General features: G+C 56.0%; 2 protein-coding genes across 5 annotated transcripts in view; both read left to right on the top strand.

Moving 5' to 3' along the window:
- The first annotated feature begins 4,938 nt into the window (after window positions 1–4,938).
- On the top strand, window positions 4,939–9,387 carry GM2A (ganglioside GM2 activator). The gene is made up of 4 exons (XM_082291336.1): window positions 4,939–5,062; window positions 6,852–7,004; window positions 7,823–8,005; window positions 8,120–9,387. Exons 1-4 carry the CDS (start codon window positions 4,946–4,948, stop codon window positions 8,273–8,275), a joined length of 609 nt encoding a protein of 202 aa, XP_082147462.1. The 5' UTR covers window positions 4,939–4,945; the 3' UTR covers window positions 8,276–9,387.
- A 1,225-nt stretch (window positions 9,388–10,612) lies between these two features.
- The window catches only part of LOC309578463 (proton-coupled amino acid transporter 1-like), a 57,980-nt gene continuing 47,563 nt past the window's right edge, over window positions 10,613–21,029 (top strand). For 2 of the 4 annotated variants that reach the window (XM_082291126.1, XM_082291123.1), the window contains exons 1-8: window positions 13,837–14,156; window positions 14,867–14,957; window positions 15,556–15,644; window positions 15,875–15,970; window positions 16,690–16,774; window positions 18,862–19,080; window positions 19,314–19,412; window positions 20,847–21,013. In XM_082291126.1, the coding sequence (XP_082147252.1) occupies window positions 13,939–14,156; window positions 14,867–14,957; window positions 15,556–15,644; window positions 15,875–15,970; window positions 16,690–16,774; window positions 18,862–19,080; window positions 19,314–19,412; window positions 20,847–21,013 (1,064 nt within the window). In that variant the 5' untranslated portion in view covers window positions 13,837–13,938. Of the gene's footprint in view, window positions 10,677–11,789; window positions 11,848–13,836; window positions 14,157–14,866; window positions 14,958–15,555; window positions 15,645–15,874; window positions 15,971–16,689; window positions 16,775–18,861; window positions 19,081–19,313; window positions 19,413–20,846; window positions 21,014–21,029 lie in introns of those variants that run through there. The other 2 variants (XM_082291125.1, XM_082291124.1) reach the window with 2 other exon arrangements.

The raw sequence follows: 21,029 nt of genomic DNA, 5'->3' as shown, positions 1-21,029 counted from the left end.
GAGCGGCACCGGGCGGGACGGGACGGGACGGGATGAGCCGCCCCAGCTGGCAGGCAGAAAAAAAATAATTAAAAAAAGAAGTAATAAAAAAGTCCGGCAGCTGCTGACAGGCAGCGCCGGGAGAGGGTGCTCTGCACCCCCGAGCCGCGGGCAGGGCCCCCGGCCGCAGCCTGCCCGCCCCCGGGGCTGGCCCTGGGCCCCTCCACCCCGGGGTGTCCCCGCCCTGGGCCGGGGTGCTTCGGGAATGCTCTGTCCCAGGGATCCCCTGCACTGAGGATGCTCCATTCTGGGTGTGGGGTAAGGAGAGCAGGAGCCCTGCTCTGGCGTGTCCCCTCTTGGGCAAGGAGAAAGGGGAACAGGACTCCTGCAGCAGAGCTGGGGTGGGAGCAGGACCCCCAGCACCAGCTGCTCAAGGGGCTTCCACTGCTGAACCCACCCCAGCCCCCTTAGGAACAGGGATGAGAGTGAGAAAGCAGAATCCATCTGGCTTTTGCCATCACCCTATCAAGTTTCAGCTTGTGTAGGGGTAGTTGTGGAAAAGTGGTGGGTTTAGGGTGTTTTTCCTGGCAGAAGCTCTGCCCTGGGGGTGCTTGTGCTGGCTGGAGAGGGCTTTCGGTGTGATCCATACTGCCTGAGGGACTGCATCCTGGCAACCCTTCTCTTGAGCATCCTAAACACCCCAAATGTTGGGCCTGGGGCCAAGGTGCCCTTTTTGTAGGAGGAAATCCTACAGTTTGGAAATGGGTCCTGAACATGCAGGGAAAGACACAGACTTGAAAGTGTCCCATCTAAAAACTAATGTGAGGAAAGGCAGGTTCTTCCAAATGTTTTGTTTTTGATGGTTTTTTAAAATGCTTTTTTAAAATTACCTCTTTACACATTTCTGAATGGCCACATATTTTGACCTGAAAACCCATTGGTGCTACCCAGAACTGCTGAAATAGAACTGTTTGAACCTGGTCACGGGGCCGTGCCTGTATGAAAACATCACAAGTTTTTGTCAACAAGTTTCTATTCTGACATTTTCCAAATATCCCCTGGGAGAAGTCCAAGCAGCCTGCGGCTCCGGGGATGCCAACACCTTGGCATTTTGCCTGGGAGGCAAAGGAGTGGAGGTGCCTGGTCATCCTGTCATGTTCGACTTGGAGGTGTTTTTCTTGCCCTGGTAACCCTGGGATGGGGGAAATTGTGAAACACCACTTGGATGGGAGGGTGGGGAAGGCGAGGGGCAGGCCCACCCTGCCCCAAGTCTCCCGGGGACTGGTGGGACCAGTTGCCTGCGTCCTCTTGGGTGGGTGCTGCTCAACCTCAGTGAAATTTCGTGAGTCACAGCAGCTTCTGGCATCAGCTCCCACTGCTCAGAAACCACCTGAGAGTCTCAGTTCTTATCTCTCCCAGCACTTCAGAGTGGGGCAAGTCTCCTTCCCTGCATGAGAGTACTTATTTGGGCTGAGTAGATCGTTTGTGGGATAAAAAGCTCTGACAGTGCAAGGTGCAGGTCTCCACCTCTCCAAGGTTAATTAAAAATCCCGGTCCAGACTTTAGAGAGTGAAGGCCTACAGGGGCAAGCACAAAGCACATGCCGATTTCCAGGCTGAATTTGCATCGCTGGGGCCGTGGCTGCAAAGAGAAGCAACTGTGTGGGCAGCTGACGAGGATCCTGTCCAGCTGCCATCATGTCTTGCTGGTGCACGAAGGTCCAGGAGTTTGCACATGTGCTTGTGGAAATTTCTGCTTTTAACTGTGGGGTGCTGAAGGGGTGCTCTGAGATGTCCCCGTGCCACAAAATGGGGCTCCAGGTGGGGTTTCTCTTGACAATGGTGCAGAAAAACAGAGTTTGGTCACATCAGGCTGAGGCACTGAGCCAGCAGAGCAGAACTGGGGCTTGAGGATGGGCCTGTGCAGTGAGGCCAGCTCCAGCACCCTGATCCCCAGCCTCTGCTGCAGGCTCTGGTGTGACAACCCTGTGCTCCTAGAAATCGCTGACTTTTGGAGACAGGGCTGCCCAGACCACTTTACACCCTTCCTTCAGCCTGTGGGTGCATCTGTGAGGCTGCCTGCCAAAAGCCCTGCCCGTGCTACCCTGAAGGTCTCTTATTTTAGCTTGATTTTAGCAATTCCTCAGTTTCTCCAATCTTTCCTGTGGAGACTGCATGAGGTGTGTGCTTGCCAGACAGGTCTTTCATCTCAGCCCTGCTTTATCCTCCTCTGCCCCAATACACTGAAAACTTGCTCCCTTTTGAGGACAGCATTTAAACATCCAGAAACTGCAAAGCAGGGGCTTTCCATGGCATTGTAGGGGTAACCAGAACACCGCGGGGATCTCGGGAGCACAGGGGCCTGGAGGCTGCACATAGCAGCCTGGAGACAATGGGGACTGTGGCAGTGAGGGAATTTCTGCCCAGGCAAAGACAGGAAAGCAGAGGTGGTGTGTGGTGGCCCCACCTGAAGCAGCTTCAGCTTGTTTTGAAATTTGCCCAAATGTCTTTTTTTGGTGTTGTCTTGATCTCTCCCCAGGAATGACAGCAGCTGGAGACATCTCCAGGGTTTTGTCTAGAAAAGTGAGACAAGGAGGCTTTATCACATGCTTGGCTGAATTGCCGTAAATGGGATAACAGCTGGAAAGTCGAGTTAATTTGTACCAATGGTCATTTAAAGTGTTTGCCAAAGCTTATGGATAAGAAAAGCATTTGTGCAAACTGTTTAAGTGTCTCTTGTGGCTCTCTCTCTGGTTCCAGCTGGTAAGGACTGGGCACAACAGGATGGGTACAAGGCAGTGTCAGTGCCAGCCCTGCATGGTCTGTTTGCAGAGTGGTTCTGTGAGTGCACATGGGGTCACTTTTTGTTGTTGTTGTTTTTTTTTTTGTTTTGTTTTTTTGGTTTTTTTTTTTGTTTGCATATCTTATTTTCAGAAACCCAGTCTGGAAAAATAAAAAAAAAAATAAAAAAAAAGAGAGGTGGAGGATATTTGGAGGATATTTTGCTGGAAGGTTTTTGGGTGATGAGCTGGCCTGTGGTGGTGCCTGATGGGTCTTGGTAGAGCTGAAGCCCAGGCAGTGGAGAGAGGGTGGTCGTGGTTACACCCTTCGGCCCTGTTCATCACTTGCAATCTGTTTGCTGTTGTAAATGAGAGGTAATGAAGTCCTGGCTGCTTTTCTTCAATGCAAATTGAAGGTGTTTAACCAGGTCTGCTGAGACCTCGTGACTCGAGTTTGCATGGGTGAGATAGATGAAAAAACTGTTTGAACTGCAGAAGTTCTCGCATATGTTGGAGCCCAGAAAAAGCCACAGGCTCCTTTAGTGGGGATTTAGGTCACATGTACTTCTGCCTTGAGGTAGTACAACGATTTCAAGTCATTCCTGTCCCTGCCTGTGTTTTTCCAAGCAAAAAGATGTGGGTTAACCTGTTCTCACAGTCTTTTATTCTCTTTTTTCCCCCATGGCAAAATGTAGAAAAGGATGAGAATAGGGGAGTGAAACCTTCACCCACATTGGCTGTGAGAAGCAGAAAAGCATGTGATGCCAGGGGCTCGAGGTGAGGGGCTCTGCTCTCCTCCCAGCCCCAAACACAATGCTCCGTCTGTGCTGCTGCCTTTCCCCATGCATCCCTATCCTTATCCCTGTCCTCCGGCTGCTCCAGGGCCTCAAAGTGAAAACTAATCCCAGGGAATAACTTTCTGCTCCGTTCCCGGGTGGGAGGAATGGGCTATTTATTCCTCATCCTTAAGCCTCGGCAGTGGATCAGCGGCGCAGTTGTCGCTGCCGGCGCGGGGTGGGCAGCACCATCCACGATATCCCCTGCCTGCTCCCACGCCCTGCCTGCACGCTCCCGCCTGGCCTCGCTGCTAAATAAGGACGAAAGGCTAAAAATAGAGCTGAGACAGGGGTTTGGACAAGCCAGGCAACCCTTCCCAGGGCTGGGAGCAATATGGGGAGGCCAAGCAGTGTCCACGTGCAAGGGAGAGCGGAGCTGACCATGGGGAAGGGTTTCACAAGTGGGTCCTGACGATGCTGTGGCAGGGGGGAAGGTCTGAGACCTGCCACACTTGTGTCCTGTGTGCTCGGTTGGCTCAGCCCCTTCTGCAGGATAAAAGCATCCGTCCACCAAAGTATATGGGAAAATCCATGCTAGTGTGCCGTTCCTGATGGCGGGGTACCCGTGTGACCATTCCAGCATGATGGGGGTGCCTGGGGCAGCTCTGGAAAATGCTCCGCAAAACCGGGGTTAGGGATGGAAGAGGGGGCGTTAAATCCAACATTTTGGATAGATGGGTGGTAGGGGTACTGTGGCAAACTGCCCAGTCAGGAGCTACCCGATGCCAGTGTCCCCTCCCCCCTGCTCATATACATCGGGTTCGAGGGTCTCAAATATCTGAAATACCTCAAATATCTCTGCTCTTCAGCTGCCACCTGCCTTGTGCCGAGCGCGGGGAGAGCGTGGCGATCCCGGGTACAGACTAGAGGGTACCGCCGGGGCACCCCCGAGTGGGATGTGAGGAAAACCGCAGCCCTGGGTGGAGGGGTTGGTGGTGGGGAGATGGTCGTGTCTCCCCCATCGCAGCGGGGTGATGTGTGTGCTCTGGGGTGGTGGGTGCAGCTCCCGCCCCCCCGCTCCAAGTGCCGGCTCTGGGAGCTTGGGAAAGCGCCGCTTCCCGTCCCAGCATCCCTGCGAGTCCAGTCCTGCGCTTGGCAGCGAAACCGGGGAAGGGAGGGGAAAAAGAAGAAAGCAAAAGGGGTAGGGAAAATGTGAGCGTCCTCGGGGGAGGGAGGGGAATCTGGCGGTGGGCCGGGCTCGGAGAGAGGGCTCATCCCCTCGGCGCGGGGGTTCTTAGACCCACCGCTGCCATCCAGGTCCTGCCGCGGCCCCTGCCCGCCGCTCGCCTCTCCACGGCTCGGAGCAGCTCCCCGGACTCATCCCGGCCCGTTCCCGGCGCATTCCCGGAGGATGCTGTGCGCGGGGCTGGCGCTGGCGCTGTGCGCGCTGCAGCTCGTTCCGGCCGCGCTCGCCGGGCCGCAGCCGCAGCTGCTGGTGGAGCGCAGCGGGGCCCGGCGGCTCAGCAAGGTGAGGAGGGACCCCGCACCCCGCATCTCTCGGGCACGGAGGGGGCTGGCGGGGGGGGATCGGCGGGACGGAGAGGGGGAAGACTCCGTCATCCCGTTGGGATTACAGGAGACCAGAAGCATTTCTTGCCCCGGCAGGGTGGAAGGTCGCTGGTGGGTGTGTGTTTGTGGTTGGGCAGGGGAGTGGGGTCCATGGACCCCCCAGGGGACCCCGCAGCCGCCCGCTCTGGGGAGCAGCGCTGGAGGCTGAGGGTGAGCTCGGAGCAGGAGAGATCCAGCGTTTACAAACACTTCTCAACGAAGAAACCCAGCGGCCTCGTCCTTCGGCTGAGCGTCTCCCGGCTCTCATTTTGTTGCTCTGTGAGAAGAGCCCAGGTTCTGCTTGCCTGTTCCCACGGAGTGCTGGGCCGGGCTCAGTAACACGCGCTGATTAAGATACAGCCAATTACCACGTGTAACTCTCACGCGGTGTGGAGGGGAACTATCACAATTTATTTTCCAGGAAATCTGCGCTTGCCCGAGGGAAGGAGGAGCCGGTTGGAAAGGCTGGAGGGGGCTCGGTGGGCAGCAGTCTGCAGCCACACACCAGTGTTCAGCTCCCTGGAGCCTCTTTGCCTGCAGACTCTCGGGCTGCGAACTCCCAGCTCTTGCTCTGTGTCGGCGTGCAGCCTGCCCCTGTCCCGGCTTGTCCTGAGCACTGTGTCCTGCCCTGGGCTGCTCCCGGCGGGCGAGCGGGATGGTGGGATGGGCTGCTCAGCTGCGTGGGCTGCACTGTGCCCGCTGGGGCTGCCGTGTGGCACCAGGCAATACAGCCTCCACCGGTTCTGCGGCTGCGAGCAGGCAGGGAGAGCCCCGCGTCATGGCATGGGGACACGGGCTGCTCCGGCCAAACCTGCTCGGGGAGGGAACCGGGACTCGTCTCTTTGCCACTTGCCTCTGGCAGGCTCGGAGGTGGCTGTTGCAGGCAAGTGCTGCTATCCCTCTACCTTTAAACCGGAGTGTCTTTACTGGTGGTGGCTGGACAGGTTGGTGGGACTTATAGGAAACAGGGGAGATGTCCCAGCATGACTCTTAACTCAGACAGGACACATAAGTGATGTCCCCCATTCAGGTGACATCTTCTTGCGTGTGGATTTTCATTATCCCATAGGGCTCATTTGTACTCTGGATCAGGATTTGTACTCATTTATAGCTCAGGATCAGGCCCCTGGGGTGTATCAGGCAGAGGATGAGCCTGGCTCATCTGGTTCTTGAGTGTGATTCCCACGCCTGTGTGGAACCAGGTGGCTGGAGCTGGTGGACAAGGGCTCACAACAGCAGGACTAGTCCTGGATGAGGTGGGAGGCTGTGCCAACCCCACAGCCCCTCCAAGGGGATCCCCCCACACCCCTGCCCAGCATCCCCCTGGGCAGCGTAGCCACCACCTGGTCCCAGCTTGCTCTGACCTGTCCCCACACACCTTACTTGGTGCCGTTGGCATGAAGGATGCATCTTGCCTTGGTCACATGCAAAGTGTTTGGAGGCAGAGCTGAGACAAGTTTGGAAATTGCAGCCTGGTAATCCTCTTTGGGTGTAAAGTACATGCAGAGGCACATGGACAGAGGGTTTCTGTAATGTCCTCAGGCTCGGGAGTTCAAGAATTGGCATTTGAAGAAGCTGAAGGTCATTTTCTGGCTCTCTGTGAGCAGATGTTTGGCAGGGGTCAGAGGTGCAGCTCTGGATAAACCTCCTACAAATACAAGGCAAGGCTTGCCCTGTCTCTTAACTCCTCCTGTCTCTCGGTGCTGCAGGTTGGTGGCTTTGCCTGGGAGAACTGTGGTGACAAGAGGGACCCTGTGGTGCTGCAGAGCCTTTCTGTGGCACCTGACCCCATCAGCATCCCAGGGAGCCTGCGTGTCAGCGCGGCTGTCAAGAGTGGCAAGAGCATGGGTTGCCCTCTGACGGTAAGTGCCAGATGTGCCTCTGTGTGGTGAGGGAAGGCAGAGCTTCCCCAACCACTGACAGCTGGGAAATGCCTGTCACTGGGTACAGGAATGAGCAGCCCTTGGGGAGCGAGGTGCAGAGAGGTGCAGGGCTGAGCACACTGAGCTCTGTAAGCCGGAACAGGACAGTGGGCATGGGGAGACCCATGCTGGGAGCCTCCCAACCTTGTCCCTAGGACAGAAACCACCTGACTTGTCTCATGTCCTGGGGATGTAATGGCTCCAGGAGGGAAGTGAAACCCAAGTGCTGTGGGTGCTCCCCCACAGTGGGAGGTCACTGCAGGACCTGTTTTTCAGGAGCCAAGCTGGCTGCTCCTTTCAAGGACATGCCATGGCACTGCTTTGGGTGCCTTGGGCCATGCCAGCTGCCCTGCACCACTTTTTGGGAAGTTTTTGGAATGAGACAGAACATGTCTCTCCGTCCAGTGTGCGTGGGCTGTCTTGAGTAATGCTATGGTGCCTGTTTGGGCCTGGGACTGTGGGGTGAGTGCTGGGGGAGTGTGGTGCCAGAACTGCAGGATGGGAGCACCCTGTTTTGGGACAGGCAGAGGAGAGGGGAAGGAGGTGGGCATGTAAGGTGTTAGGGGGTGTTATCTTAAGGGGTCAAGCTGAGGTTGGAGGAAGAGAAACTGCAGGTTGAGAGGAACTGAAAGCAGGAGGGCGTTCAGTGACCCCATGAACACCTCAAAGATTGCATGATCAGGAGCTGAGGGAGTTGGCTGGTGTGGAGCCGTGGGTGCCCATGCTGGTTGTGCTGGTGCTGAACACCTTCCCTCCAGGCAGTGCTGGTGGTAGAGAAAGCGCTGGGTGACCTCTGGATCCAGCTGCCCTGCATTGACCAGCTGGGCAGCTGCACCTACAACGATGTCTGCAGCATTCTCGATGAACTCATCCCACCCGGCACGCCCTGCCCGGAGCCCCTGCTGACCTACGGCATCCCCTGCCACTGCCCCTTCAAAGCGGTACGGCCGAGCTCCCGCGGTGACCCTGGCAGTGCCAGTGGGTACCACTGTGCCCTTTGGCATTGGGCTGGGCTTTTGGTTGACTTCTTGCCTATCTGTCCCCTCTCCCCATAGGGCTCCTACTCCCTGCCAGCAAGTGACTTCGATGTGCCCGATGTGGAGCTCCCTTCCTGGATGACCAATGGCAACTACCGTGTCCGAGTGGTCGTCAGCAATGGCGGGGAGGAACTCAGCTGTGTCAAACTGGCCTTTTCCCTGCACTCCCACTGAGGGGTGGGACACCGTCCCTCCTTTCCCCACCAGCTTGGTCCCCTGTCCCATCCCATCCAGTTGCATCCCATCCTGTCCCAACCCATCCCTGTGAGGTCCCTCCCTCCTGCTGTCAGGAGGAGGCAGCCCTTGTTCCCCCCTCAGCGCTCCCTCCCCTGCTACACCCAGTAAGGCCCCTTTGGCTGTTCTGCTGTCCCCAAACCCATCACCAGCATGTCTCCTGCCTGGACAGGGTGGCTTTGGAGCCTAACTCCAGCATGACCTGGGGTTGTTATTTTTTATCCAGTTTCTTTTTTTTTTTTCTTAATCCTATCAGGGCAATTTTAGACAAAAACATTCCAGGGAAAAGCAGTATTTCTGGGAGCAGTCCATGGGGATGAGGGAGTGTTTGAGAGTGCTGGGGCAGGCTGAGGGGATGCAGCACTAGTTGCAGAGGGTGTCCCTGCTTTCCACCACCTCTGGCCAGAGCACAGGGCTGTTTTGCAGAAGTGTCCCCAAAGTGGCTGCAGGAGACCTGTCCCTATGCAGCAGCTCTGGGTCTGCTATTGCTGCGTTCCTCTCCTGCATGGAGGACCAGCTTGGTAGCATGAGGCACCTGTGAAGGCACTTACCCGTGCCCTTCCTTTGGCAAACATCAGGAATATAAGAGGACAGAAACCACCCGAGCCCCACATGGACATTCCCATTTAGGGGGGACCAAGAGGCTGGTGATGCTCCCAGCAGCAGAAGGTTGGTTGATGGCTGTGCTCACTCCAGAGGGCGACACAAGGCTGTGATGAGCTGCTGGGGCACAGCCTGGTTGAGGACCAGTCCCACTCATCTCATTTTTTCTCTGGGACTGTGCCAAGACAGGAGGCTGCACTGGGACTATCCTTCCCCTAGGCTGGCAGAGGCACCCAAACACAGAGCAGCATCCCGAACATGGCATAACTGGGAGATGACCATGAAGACCAGCAGCCTGGATCCTATCTGGGGGCTTCCTGGCTGTGCCTGGGGACTGTGATGTGGGCAGGCAGCGTCATTCCTGCTGTATCTTAGGGCGGAGTGTGAGTCTGTCATCACTCCCCTGTGCCCGGTGCCACCAGACACCCACATCTCTTGCTGTCCCTGCCTGCTTGTGTTATTTAGCCCCTCAATAGGGCTGGTCTTCTCCAAGCACTTTATACGCCTTAACTGCTGCGGGTGTTTCTCCACCACATAGATATGCTCCCTCTGCCTTTCTGTGCCCTCCACTCACTTTATTTCACCCTGTGGCTTTGCCTGGAGAAGCACTAATCCTCTGCCCCTGCTCCCCGTCAGTGCCAGGGCAGCAACCTCCTTTTGGGCAGGTTCTGCATGTTCTTAATAAATCTTTTTACCAGGACGCGGAGCTGGTGCCTCTTGTTGCTGGGGGTGACCTTGAGGTGACATTTATTTGGCTGGGAATAGTGTGGATGTAGGTGTGAGCTGGGGGAGGTGGAGGTGGCGGGGTGGGGGCAGCGGTAGAGGATGCTGCAGCCAGAGGAACTGAGCAGCCCTGAGGCCAGTTCCTGTGTGAGGGGCAGGGCAGGGATCTGCAAACGCGGCGTTGTGATGTGGGGACGCAGGGACACAGTGACGGTCCCGGGGGGCACAGCCCATGCTGAGGGGCTTTGAGGGTGTTGCTCATCCTGGTGACCTTCTGTAGCCCTGACACCTGAATGGCTCTGCGGGCCTTGCCCAAGGAACAGCCCGGCTGCGGGGGATCACAGAAGCACAAAATCAATGAACTTGAAGAAGACTCTGCGATTATTGAGTCCAACTCGTGACTGAACACCACCATGTCAACTATACCACGGCGCTGAGTGCCATATCCAGTCTTTCCTTAAACACCTCCAGGGGCGGTGACTCCACCGTCTCCCTGGGCCGCCCATTCCAATGTCTAATCACTCTGCGAAGAAAGTTCTCCTAATGTCCAGCCTAAACATTCCCTGGTGCAGCTTAACACCACATCCTCTTGTCATGCTGCTGGTTGCCTGACAGCAGAGCCCGACGCCACCTGGCTTCACTCTCAGGGAGTTTTAGAGAGTGATAAAGCCACCCCCGAGCCTCCTCCAGGCTGAACAACCTCAGCTCCCCCAGAGTACTCGTGCTCCGCACCCCTCCCCAGCCCCGTTCCCTTCCCCGGCCGCCCCTCGCTGCTCCGCCCTCCCGCCTTTCCCCTCACGCAGCCGCGGGACCCGCCCTGCGCACCGCGCCCGCCCGCCCGCCAGGCGGCGCCACGGCCGCGCCTCGCCCGGTCCCGCCCGGCGCCTCCCGGCCCCGCCCCTCGCCCTCAGCGCCCCCCGCGCGCAGGCGCCGCGCTCAGCTGAGCGGGGGTCACGTGACGGCGCGGCCGAGCGAGCGGGCCCGGCGGGGCCGGGCGGTGCGGGGCGGCGGAGAGGTGCGGGACGGGCACCGGGACAGGGACCGGGGTGCGACAGCGACCGGGGGGCTGCGGGTGGGGGCTGCCAGCCGCCTGTCAGCCGCCTGTCAGCCGCCTGTCAGCCCGCGGCGTGCCCAGGGATGCGGGGGGCGCGGTGGCCGCCGTGGATGCGCGGGGTTCCGGCAGTGCCGCCGTCCCGCGTGGGTGCTCGGGGCAGCCTGGGCGCGCTGACGGGACTCGGGGTTCCAGGGCATCGGTGGCAGCCCTTGGGCATGGGTGGGTGCTCCGGGTCTGGGGGTCCTGGCCGCTGACATGGGTGCTGGGGGTCCCCGGGGGTGCTGGAGGCTGACGTGGGTGTTCCGGGGAGTGCTGGCGATGCCCTGCATGAGGGCTGGCACCTCGTGAGTGTCCTCTCGGAGTGTCCTGGCATGCCGTGCAGTGTAGGGGGCACAGCCCCCCGTGTGAGGTGCTGGTAAGGATGCTGTGAGGCACTGGCGGGGTGCAGGGAGTCCCACACTCTGCGGGCTTCAGCTGTGCTGCTCTGTGGGGGTGCAAGGAGAGCTGGGCAACTCAGCCTGGCTGGGGTGGGAGCTGTGGAGGCTGGTAAGGTTTGTGCCCAGCAGCCTCCCTGTGGGGAGAAGCTGGGTTGTGGGGACCAGGCTGTGCTGTGAAACGTTGGAAGGGTGAATCTGGGGGGTCTCTGGAACTGTGGGAGCACTGGGTAGCACAGGGTCAAGAGGACTGATGCTGTGACTGGGGGGTGTCGGGCTGGCGTTGGTATGGTGGCCTGGGGAACGGGCTTGTCTGTGACCTCTGTGCAGGCAGGGCAGGGGGATCTGGCAGTGCTAGCTCTCCTTTGTGTCATGCTGAGGTGGGTTACAAGCAGTGCTTTGGAAATTAAGGATTCAACACACATGATGGGAAGCAGCAGTGAGTTTTGCTGTGAAGCTCACTTTTCCAGAAGATTTCCTGATCTGCATACAATCCCAGCTCAGCTGGGGAGAGCTGTCTGGGTCAGCAGCAAATCACATCTTGCTTTTGACTTCTGGCATGGGGCTGTCACTGTAAGGGACAGAGTGCTGTCACTACCCCCCAGCTTTCCTAATAGGATGAAATTGCTCTTGTGTGTAGGTGGCAAAACGCGCACATGAAAGTGGCCAAGGACTTGGGTTTGAAGTGGAAACCAAATGTGGGTGTTCCTGTCTTTGCTGTTTTCAATGACGAGGAAGTGGTGAAGTGGCATAGTGGGGTTTTGCTTTGGTTTGAAGTGTTTGTTGTATGGATGAGACATGTTTTGCAGCTTTTCTCATTGGTTGTGGGAGAGCAGAGTGCTTGCTCCCTGCTGCTACGCAACCTTTAATCCAGACACAAGGCAGGCAAGTCAAGATGAATGCATTTCCCTGGCTCTTCAAAGCAGAAAGCAGACGGGCCTGCTTGAAGGGGAAAAAAAAATCCGCAGGGAGCGATCAGGCAGAGTGATGTCACCATGTTGTATTTAACTGGAAGACATTGCTGTGGGTACTTTGGATGCTGTGCAGGCCACCTTTGGGAAGGGTACCTATGCCCGACCCAGCCCTGGACCCCCTCTGCCCACTCTCCTTGCCCTCTGCCAGCCCATGGTGCTTGGCAGAGCCTCCCAGGTCCTTCTCCTGCCCCTTGGGCCTGTCACCGATGACAAATAGCTTCTAACGCTTTCCTTGTGTAAACTCTTGCTGCCGCTCTTCCCGCTCCCTGCCTTGCTGGATCGCCCTGCCTGCGGCGGAGCTGGTTCAGGACACGATTGCATGTCCTGGCTGCCAGGGAGGAGGCTGGGCAGGAGTGATGCATGTGCTGCCTTTGGCTCTGGAGTGTCTGCCTGCCAGCGTCACTGCTGCTCCAGAACCTGGTATTCCATGGGACACACTGCTGCTTCCTGCTGCTGGTGTTGCCTGGTGCCACAGGAAATACAGCACTGCTGTTGTGGTCTGGATAACTGCTCCAGAGCAGCTGGGATCTGGAGCATCCAGAGCAGAGGAAAAACCCTTGCTCCCCTGCTACCCTTCTGATCACCAGGCTGGACCCTCCCAGTGGTTGAAGCTCTTGGCTTGTTTCCTATGTAGCAGCCAGGTTTGCAGAGTGGTGTTCTGGGGAATGCCTGGGTGCTCTGGGGGTGAAGCAGCACCCGAGTGGCCTGGGCTGAGCATTCCCTGCACAGCCAGATGTGTTGGTCTGTGCTGAGGCTGCATCTGGTGGGTGCTCGCGTGACTCAGTGGGTGCATGAGGAGCTCTGGCAGGAAACGAGATAGTTTTTTGCAGTAGTGACATTTCTCTGCTGCTTCCTCTTGCTCCCAGTTCTCCACCAGTGCTGGGGAGAGAGATGAGGAGCACCAGGACTGCTGGGGCAGGGATGGTGCATGACAGCCCAGAGGAGCCGTGGGGCAGGGATTGGGTCGCCAGTCTGTGGCACAAGAGCTTTGCACATAATTTCCCTGCCTCTGGTGCTCCTTCCCAGTGGGTGTTTGGGATGCTGGGTGTGGCATGTGTGGGAATTGAACCAGCTGACTGTTTTCCAGATAAAGGCATGAGGTGTGTATCCTTGTTGAGGCTTGTACTGGTGCTCCTGGCTTGCTGGACACTGCTAGAGTTTCTGCTGGAGCAAGAGCTCCAAGCTGTGCAGGTGCCTCATCCTGGGAAGCCCCTCTGTCCCATAGGCACCTCCGTGGCTGTGAAACCTTTAGGGCAGGTGTTTTGCTGTCAGCACATGGTCTCCTCTTTGATGGGAGTATAATAAATTTTTGTAAAAATTCTCTTTAATAAAAAGTCTTCAGTAAGGAAAAAAGAAAAAAAAAAGAGAAGTTAGGAAACTTTCCCTTCCCTGGCAAGAGCAAGCTGTTCCCTTGCAGCACACTGTGTACGAGTTAAAAGCAGTTACACTTTCCTGGCCCATCCAGTTGACAGCCCTAGTCCTGAGTGCCAGAGCGGGGACACAGTGCCAGCATGTCCCCTCCTGCCCCACTGCCTGTGGTGTCACACTCACCACCCTTAGAGCAGGGGTACACAGCTCCCTTGTTTGACATGAAGTGGGTCACTTCCAGGCTCTGCCTGCAGGATCCTGACCCCGTTCTGGCTGGGTGTGCCCAAAACATGGGCATGAGCCTGAAGGAAGAGCCAGTGGGAATGTGCCATGCACCTTTGACCTTAGGACATGCCAACTTCGTGATTGCTTGGGCAGGAGCATGTGACTGTATAAAAGCCCTGGAGGAGACCTTGCTCTGGCAGTGCGAGCCGGTCTCTCTGCACAATGACTGACCCCAAGGAGCCTGAGAATGGGGCTGTTGAGCTGGGCACCCCTAATGCTGCTGCCCCCACAGGGACCATGTCCACCCGGCGCCTCCGCAGCGAGGACTACAATGACTACAGCTCCACAGATGTCACACCGGAGGGGAGCCCTCCCGAGGGCATGAATGGCTTTGCCCACCCTGAGTCCTACCAGCGCTTTGGGGAGACCAACGGGACAACGTGAGTGATGCTTCCCTCTTTCCTGGGCTGGCCCGGCACCAGGGAGGGTGGAGGAGGTCATGGTGGCTCCCTGCTGGCTTTGCTGGAGGATGCTGGAGTTGTGGTTTTATAGGGAGTTCTCCTGGGGGTGATGAAGGCAGGGCTGTGGTCCTGCATCTGTGGTGTGCTGGCACCAAGCAAGCAGCTGCCCCAGTGTTGCTCTTTGCTCTCCGGTGAAGCTGGGCTTGCTGGCAGTGGGCAGTGATTGGTGCTTTTCCCAGTATTCCCCTGCTCCAGCTTGGTTTGATGGGGAGCTGTGGCAAACAAACAGCATGCCCATATTCTGAAGATAGGTGGGCATGTTGCAGCCATGTTTTGGGGGTTTCCTTGTGCCCAGGTGTGCAGAGGATGCTGTCTTTTCCTGACAGAGACGGATCCCTTCAGCTCAGAGACTTCCTTGTGCAGCTCCTTGGTGTTGGGCTGTGCTTATACTGGGTTTTGCCATGAAGTTGGTTTTGCAAATGCCCACCTGAAATCTGTTTGTTCAGTCTTTGCCTTCACACCTAGCTCAGTCCCAGCTGGCTGAGCTGGGTTCAGGGTACAGGATTATGACCTCCATGTGCATTCCCTGCTGCAGTTCAGAGCTGCTGTGGACCCTCAACAGGATAAGCTGTGTATGGTCTGGGTGTGGGCTCCTGCTGACAGTCACCTCTGCATCTGCTTTCCCTCAGTTGGTACCAGACCCTGATCCATCTGCTGAAGGGGAATATCGGGACGGGGCTGCTGGGGCTGCCCCTGGCTGTGAAGAATGCCGGCATCCTGGTAAGGCAGCTCAGCCCTGCTGTGCTGGAGCTTGTGGGGCAGAGTGACCCCGGGGCACTGGGCAGCTCACATGGCCAGTGTTGGGGCTGTTGGGGTGTGAGTCCCTGCCCAGACGCCTCTCAGTGTTTGGTGACTTTCACATGTTTGCACCACAAGCTCTGTGGCTTTGTTTTGCTGCTGAGACTGTTCCTGCTGCTCCTGCATTGTTGCTGCCTGGTGTGAAGGAGTTCAGTGTGTGAGCTGCACCTGTGGTTTCCTCTGCTGGGGTCAGGCAGGACGCTGTGTCCAGGCCATGACCTCTTCATCATCTGCATAATAGGCATGTGCAAGATAGTTTGGAAAACAATTCTGGAAGTGCTTTGCTACGCCCAAACTGCCCCAACCTGCTTCTTTTCCATCATTCCTGCCAAGCTCGTGGCTCTGTCAGGTTCCTTGGTCCTGGGGGGGCTGGTTCCTGGGAGCTGCACCAGAGCTCTGGTTCAGCCTCCAGTGATGTTTGCACTCACCCAGCCCGTGGAGTTCTGTCTGGAAGTAGAAGGTACCGTGCAGCTCTGCCTTTGGCCATCAGAGTGCAGCCTTCCCCCTCTCTTCCCTGCAGCTGGGTCCTCTGAGCCTGCTGGTGATGGGAGTCGTGGCTGTGCACTGCATGGGCATCCTGGTGAAATGCGCCCATCACTTCTGCAACAGGTAAGGAGCAACTCCCCTTCTCAGCCCTGCAGCTCCTACAGTTCTTCCCTCTTGCCCAAAAAGCCCTGGGGTTTTTCTAAAGCCCCTCAGCAGCAAATTGCCCATGTCAAAGCCTCAGTTGGGAACTGCTCTTCTTTCTCACAGGAACTGTTTTCCTTTTAATGTCACTATTTGCATTGGGAACTAGCAGACAGGGCTGATCTGATGACCCTTCTCTCTTCTCTGGACAGGTTCCAGAAGCAGTTTCTAGACTATGGAGGTGCCGTGATGTATGGGCTGGAGGCAAGCCCCAGTGCCTGCCTGAGGACACATGCCATCTGGGGAAGGTACTGCTCCCCTGCCCCAGGCAGGGACTTGTCTTTGAGCCCAGCATGTGCTACAGCTGGGACAGAAGAGCCTCTGGTCACTGAGCTGTGTCAGCAGATAAGCACAAGTGACATAAAATGCTGTTTGGCTCACCTGCCCTGAGTGCTCAGTGTCCCCCAGAGGTAATGCTGAGGTCTTTGATCCAGTACTGTCCCCAGCCAGACGTGACTTATACTAAAGGAGTGGGATAACTAGGTCTCCACAGCATAACAAAGGGATGATAGGGTCTTGCAGTGCTGGCCCATCTTGCTAGACATGGAACACATCCAGTGGCTGCTCCCTGCCCTGTGAGTGTCCCACGTTACATCACACAGATCATTGCACATCAGGGGATGGGAACATTCCCCTGTTCCTGTGTCCAGGGAGTGTTGTTTTCAGCTCTGACAATTCAGCAGTAGACTGGAGATACTAAACCTAAAAAGGAGACTTTTCTCTTGAGGGTGGTCCTGACCCTGTGGAAGTGATGGGGAGACTAGAGAGCTTGAGATCTGTGAGGCTGGGTGGAGAAAAGGTCCTCTCTCCTTATCACAGGGAAGTGAGCTGGGTGTGCTCTGACCTGTACACCCCAACCTTGTGGAGAGCAGCATCTCTGCACTGTGCAAGTGCAACCCAAAGCAACCCAAGTGCGCTCTTACTTCTGTATGATCTGGCTGACAAATGGTCTTCTTTTGCTTTCCAGGCGTATAGTGGGACTTTTCCTGATCATCACTCAGTTGGGTTTCTGCTGCGTGTACTTTGTCTTTCTGGCGGACAATCTGAAGCAGGTTGGACTTACACCTCCTTCATGAGCAGGGGGGAGGTGAGAGGGTGTGAAGGTGCTTGGGTTGTTCTTAGTTCCTGTGTCCTGTGCCCTGTTCTTCACCAAAGGTCTGGTTTCTGTCGGATATGCTGCTCAGAAAAGTAGCACTCCTCTGCCCAGATACTTTGGAGGATCGATTTTCCTGTTCAAACAGAGCAGGTTTTCCTGAGAATCTCTGTGATTTTGCAGAGGTGCTGGAGCTGTCCGTGTTGCCTAGGAGAAGTGGGGCCATTCCTAGTGAGGGAACAACAGGAAAGGGGTGAAATCAGAGGGACTGTGCCTTTTCTGTCCTGTCCCGCTCAGTTAATTGTTTTATTGCTGTCGATGGTAATGTGTGAGTCCCAGGACCTGCTGTGAACCTCTCTTCTCCCTTCCTTGGATCTGTTTGCATTCCAGTTTCTTTCCTCATCCTGTGGCTCTGGAGCTTAATTACATCTTTAGAGAAAGAGTTTCTTCCTGCCAGGCCTCAGGAGGAAATAAACAGAAACCCTGAACCGCTTGGCTGGCTCCTGTTCTGTAAGAAACTGGGAATAATGAGTCCCCATTCCCAGCCTCTGCCAGCTCAGTGCCTTGCAGGCACTGCTCAGCTTTTTTCCCCATGTGCTCCTGCTCTGCTCTTGCAGCAGTGGTCTGGTCACTACCACCATGGCTGTGCCCTTCCCTGATGGCCATCAATTTCAGAGGGGCTTCTGGGGAGCAAGGGGGAGTCCTGCCAGTGTGAGCCTCTTCCTCTGCTCCTGGAGCAGCAGCTGAGGAGATTCTCATTGTGGGGTGGCAGAAGGAGTAAATGGGTTGACACTGGTGATCTAATGCCACCAGCCCTGAGAGCAGGAGGCAGCAGGGTGTGTGCAGGGACCAGGCTGCTGCTGGCTCCCACCCCTGGGAACAGCCCCCTGCTCCACTTCAAGGTGGGCTTCTTTCTCCTCAGCCCCTCACAGCAAAGACTGAAGGCTGCCTCAAGCCTCAAGGGAAATTTGCAAAAACCTGCAAATCCACACCATTTTTTTAGGCCACAGGTGGGAAACCCCTTGGCTTTAGTTTTGGAATTTTTTTGGGTGGGGAGAGGGGAGTGTTGCTTGGTTTTTTTTGTGGTGAGGAACAGCGTGTTAGGTGGGGAGTCATGGTGCAGGTGGTACCTTGGGCGAGGTGCCACTGTGTTGGGCAGGGCTTTGGTTTGGAAAACGGCTTTGGAGCAAGCCATGAAGAGGCAGGGCAGGCTGGGGCTTGAGCACCACTGTCCCCATGGGTGCGTGGCCGTGCTCTGCCCTCTCCCACAGAGGATGCTGGTTTACACAGAGTTCTTCAGCCTCTCCTCTGGGGCAGGACTTGCTCTGGAGCAGGTTAAATAAGTTTTCAGGTCGCTCTTTGCTGCAGTGACTGGACAAGACCTGAACCAGCTTAGTCATGGTTGTATTGGTGATTCAGTGAGCCCATGCTCTTGGGAGGGATGGCTCAGCCACCTGGTTCCTGGTTCCTGGTTCCTGAGCTATCTCTAGAAGTGAGCACATGGCCTGGAGTGCCTTTGGAATGAAAGACCCAAGGAAAGAATGATTTGTCATGAAGAAAGTGAACTTGGAGGCCAGCAGTAGTTTCCAGATGTCCTTGCACATGAACGGGGGTGCTGACTGACTGAAGGACTGTGTGACTTAGATAACAACTTGGTGCAACAAGAGGAAAAGGACCTTTGGAAATAGTACTTAGTGCCTATTTCCTCTCTGCTCAATTGGCCTTAGGGGCTGTGCAAATACGCATCCTGTGCTCTCTGCCCCCTCTGTGCCTGGCTGCTGAGTCCTCCTGCTCGGTAAACATGGGGTTGGGCAGGATTTGCTGTCTTGGCTCAGGTGCCATAGCCAGTCCCACCTCTGCCCCCTGCAAGATAACAGGGATTTGCTTCAGAACTATCTGAAAACACGTGTTGGTGTGATTTTAATCAGCTAGCTGTGTTTGAAGTGAGCTCTTGGGATGCTCTGACCCACCTGGAATGGGCTGCTAAGATCTGTGGCTTTTAGACCTGTGAGATGGGGTTCACCAGGGCTTTCTGTGCTTCCCCAGGTTGTGTCTGCTGCAAACGGGACCACCAATGACTGCAGCTCGAACAGGACGGTGGTGATGACCCCCACCATGGACTCCCGGCTGTACATGCTTTCCCTCCTGCCTTTCGTGGTGCTGCTCACGTTCATCCAGAACCTCAAGGTCCTGTCCATCTGCTCCATGCTGGCCAATGTGGCCATGCTTGTCAGCCTTGTTGTGATCTACCAGTACATTGTCAGGGTAGGTGTGCACAATTCCCCCTTCTCATTTCTGTGCTGTCCTGTGTTCTGGCAGGTGGAGGGAGCTCGGGGTGTTTGGATGCTGTGGGGTGCTGCTTGCTCCTGTGGGCATGATGGTTCTTTCTGCCCTGCAGGGCTTTCCCTGCACCGTGGGGCTTTGACAGGGAGTGATGGGAACAGGCCAGGTCTTCCCCATCCTCCCTGTGTCTGAACTCTGCATGGGCTTTTTTCCAGGACATTCCTGACCCCAGAAACCTGCCTCTAGCAGCAGCCTGGAAGACCTACCCTCTGTTCTTTGGCACTGCGATCTTTGCTTTTGAAGGCATTGGCGTGGTAAGTCTGGGTGTGGGGCAGTGGGACTGCTGCACAGGAGGCTCAGCCCTGCTCGGACTTGCTGCAGCACCTGCTCTGCTTTGCAGCTGCATTTGCAGCTGAACTTCTCAGACAATAGCCCAAATTCTGGCTGGTGCTGTTAGCTTTAGCTCCAGGCTATCTCCTGGGTCAAACTCTGGTGCTTCCATCTGAGGCTGGAGGAACACGTGCTCCAAACCTCAGGAGGTTGGTTGCTGCTTTAAAAGTGGCTTTATGTGGCAGTAGATCGAGAATCACACCAGCCTCTGCCTTGGGCTCTGCTGGCTGACCTGCAGATAAGGAATTGTCCTGAGTCTTGTTACCAGGCTGGATCCTGAAGTTGCCTAAATGAGAGGCCAAAAAGTCTGGCATGAAAAGATGTGATCCGTTCCTTCCCACCCTGCTGCGGAGGCACCGAGATCTCCCTTCGGCAGCCGCGTGGCCCCAGCCTGCCCATGCAAATGGGCCTCTCATGCAAGATGCTGTAAATAGACCAACTGTATCCATGAAAAAAGCTGGCTGGGTGGGTGGAGAGCTTAATGATTCCCTAAGATGTTGTGGGTTGTTTCCGGGAGCTCCCTTCAAAGGAGGAAAAAATGTTTTCATCTCTTAATATAAGCTGGCTGTGTAAACATGGGGCTGGAGAGGGCCAAATCCATTACAGGAGGAGTGTTTACTGAATGCTATGCCCTGGGCAGAGGGTTCTTGCCAGCACTGAGGCACAAATGCTCTCTTCCTTGCATGACTTGGAGGTGAAGAAGCAAATAAAAGTTATTCCTGTCCTACCTCCTCACCAGATCTGGCACCATGTCTCTTCTTGAAATCAACACCACCCAAGGACAGTTATAAAAATGTTTGCTGAGGGCCTATATTTAATGTTAGCATTATAGAGGTCAGAGTCTTACCTCTGTCCTTCCTCTTTTTATTGTCCTGCCTGGTTGAAATCTGTCCAGACAAACTTGATAGCAGAGGAGAGTGTCTTGGTCTTTCCAGGATTTGCTGGGGAAAATAGGACAGTGTAAAATAATGGGCATGGCTGTGCTGTTTTGGAGTGCAGAGTGTAATGTACCCAAGGTATTGGGTGGTTGGTATTGCCCCAAGACCCAGCACTGGGCACAGCTCCTGCCAAGGGCAGGGAGCAGGTCCCATTCTTAAGGCAAGCTCATGGGTGACCTGCTGGAGACTTCCTGTGCTGAGCCTGAAGGTCTCCAATGGGAGCACAGAAACTTGATCTCCAGTACAGTTTTTTTTTTTTCAGCTGGATTTTCCAGGCTCCATGTGTGCCTATCCCATCCCCTGGCATGGTGGGCTGTGCTTGGCCATGGGGCTGCCCCTCCAGCTATACTCCTGAGGAGTATAGAGGAATGGGCAACCTGCTGCTCTGTCATCTTCCTCCTCCTCCTCGTCTTCTCCCAGGTGCTTCCTCTGGAAAACAAGATGAAGAACCCCCGGCAGTTCCCAGTCATCCTCTATGTGGGGATGACCACTGTCACCATCCTGTACATCAGCCTGAGCGTCCTGGGGTACCTGCGCTTCGGGGCAGACATTCAGGCCAGCATAACACTCAACCTGCCCAACTGCTGGTGAGTCCCTGTGGGG

Source organism: Coloeus monedula (assembly GCF_965178545.1).
Source record: "Coloeus monedula genome assembly, chromosome: 15".
Classification (NCBI taxonomy): domain Eukaryota; kingdom Metazoa; phylum Chordata; class Aves; order Passeriformes; family Corvidae; genus Coloeus; species Coloeus monedula.
Note: the sequence above shows the minus strand (reverse complement) of the source record. Positions and strands in the feature narration are given on the sequence as shown.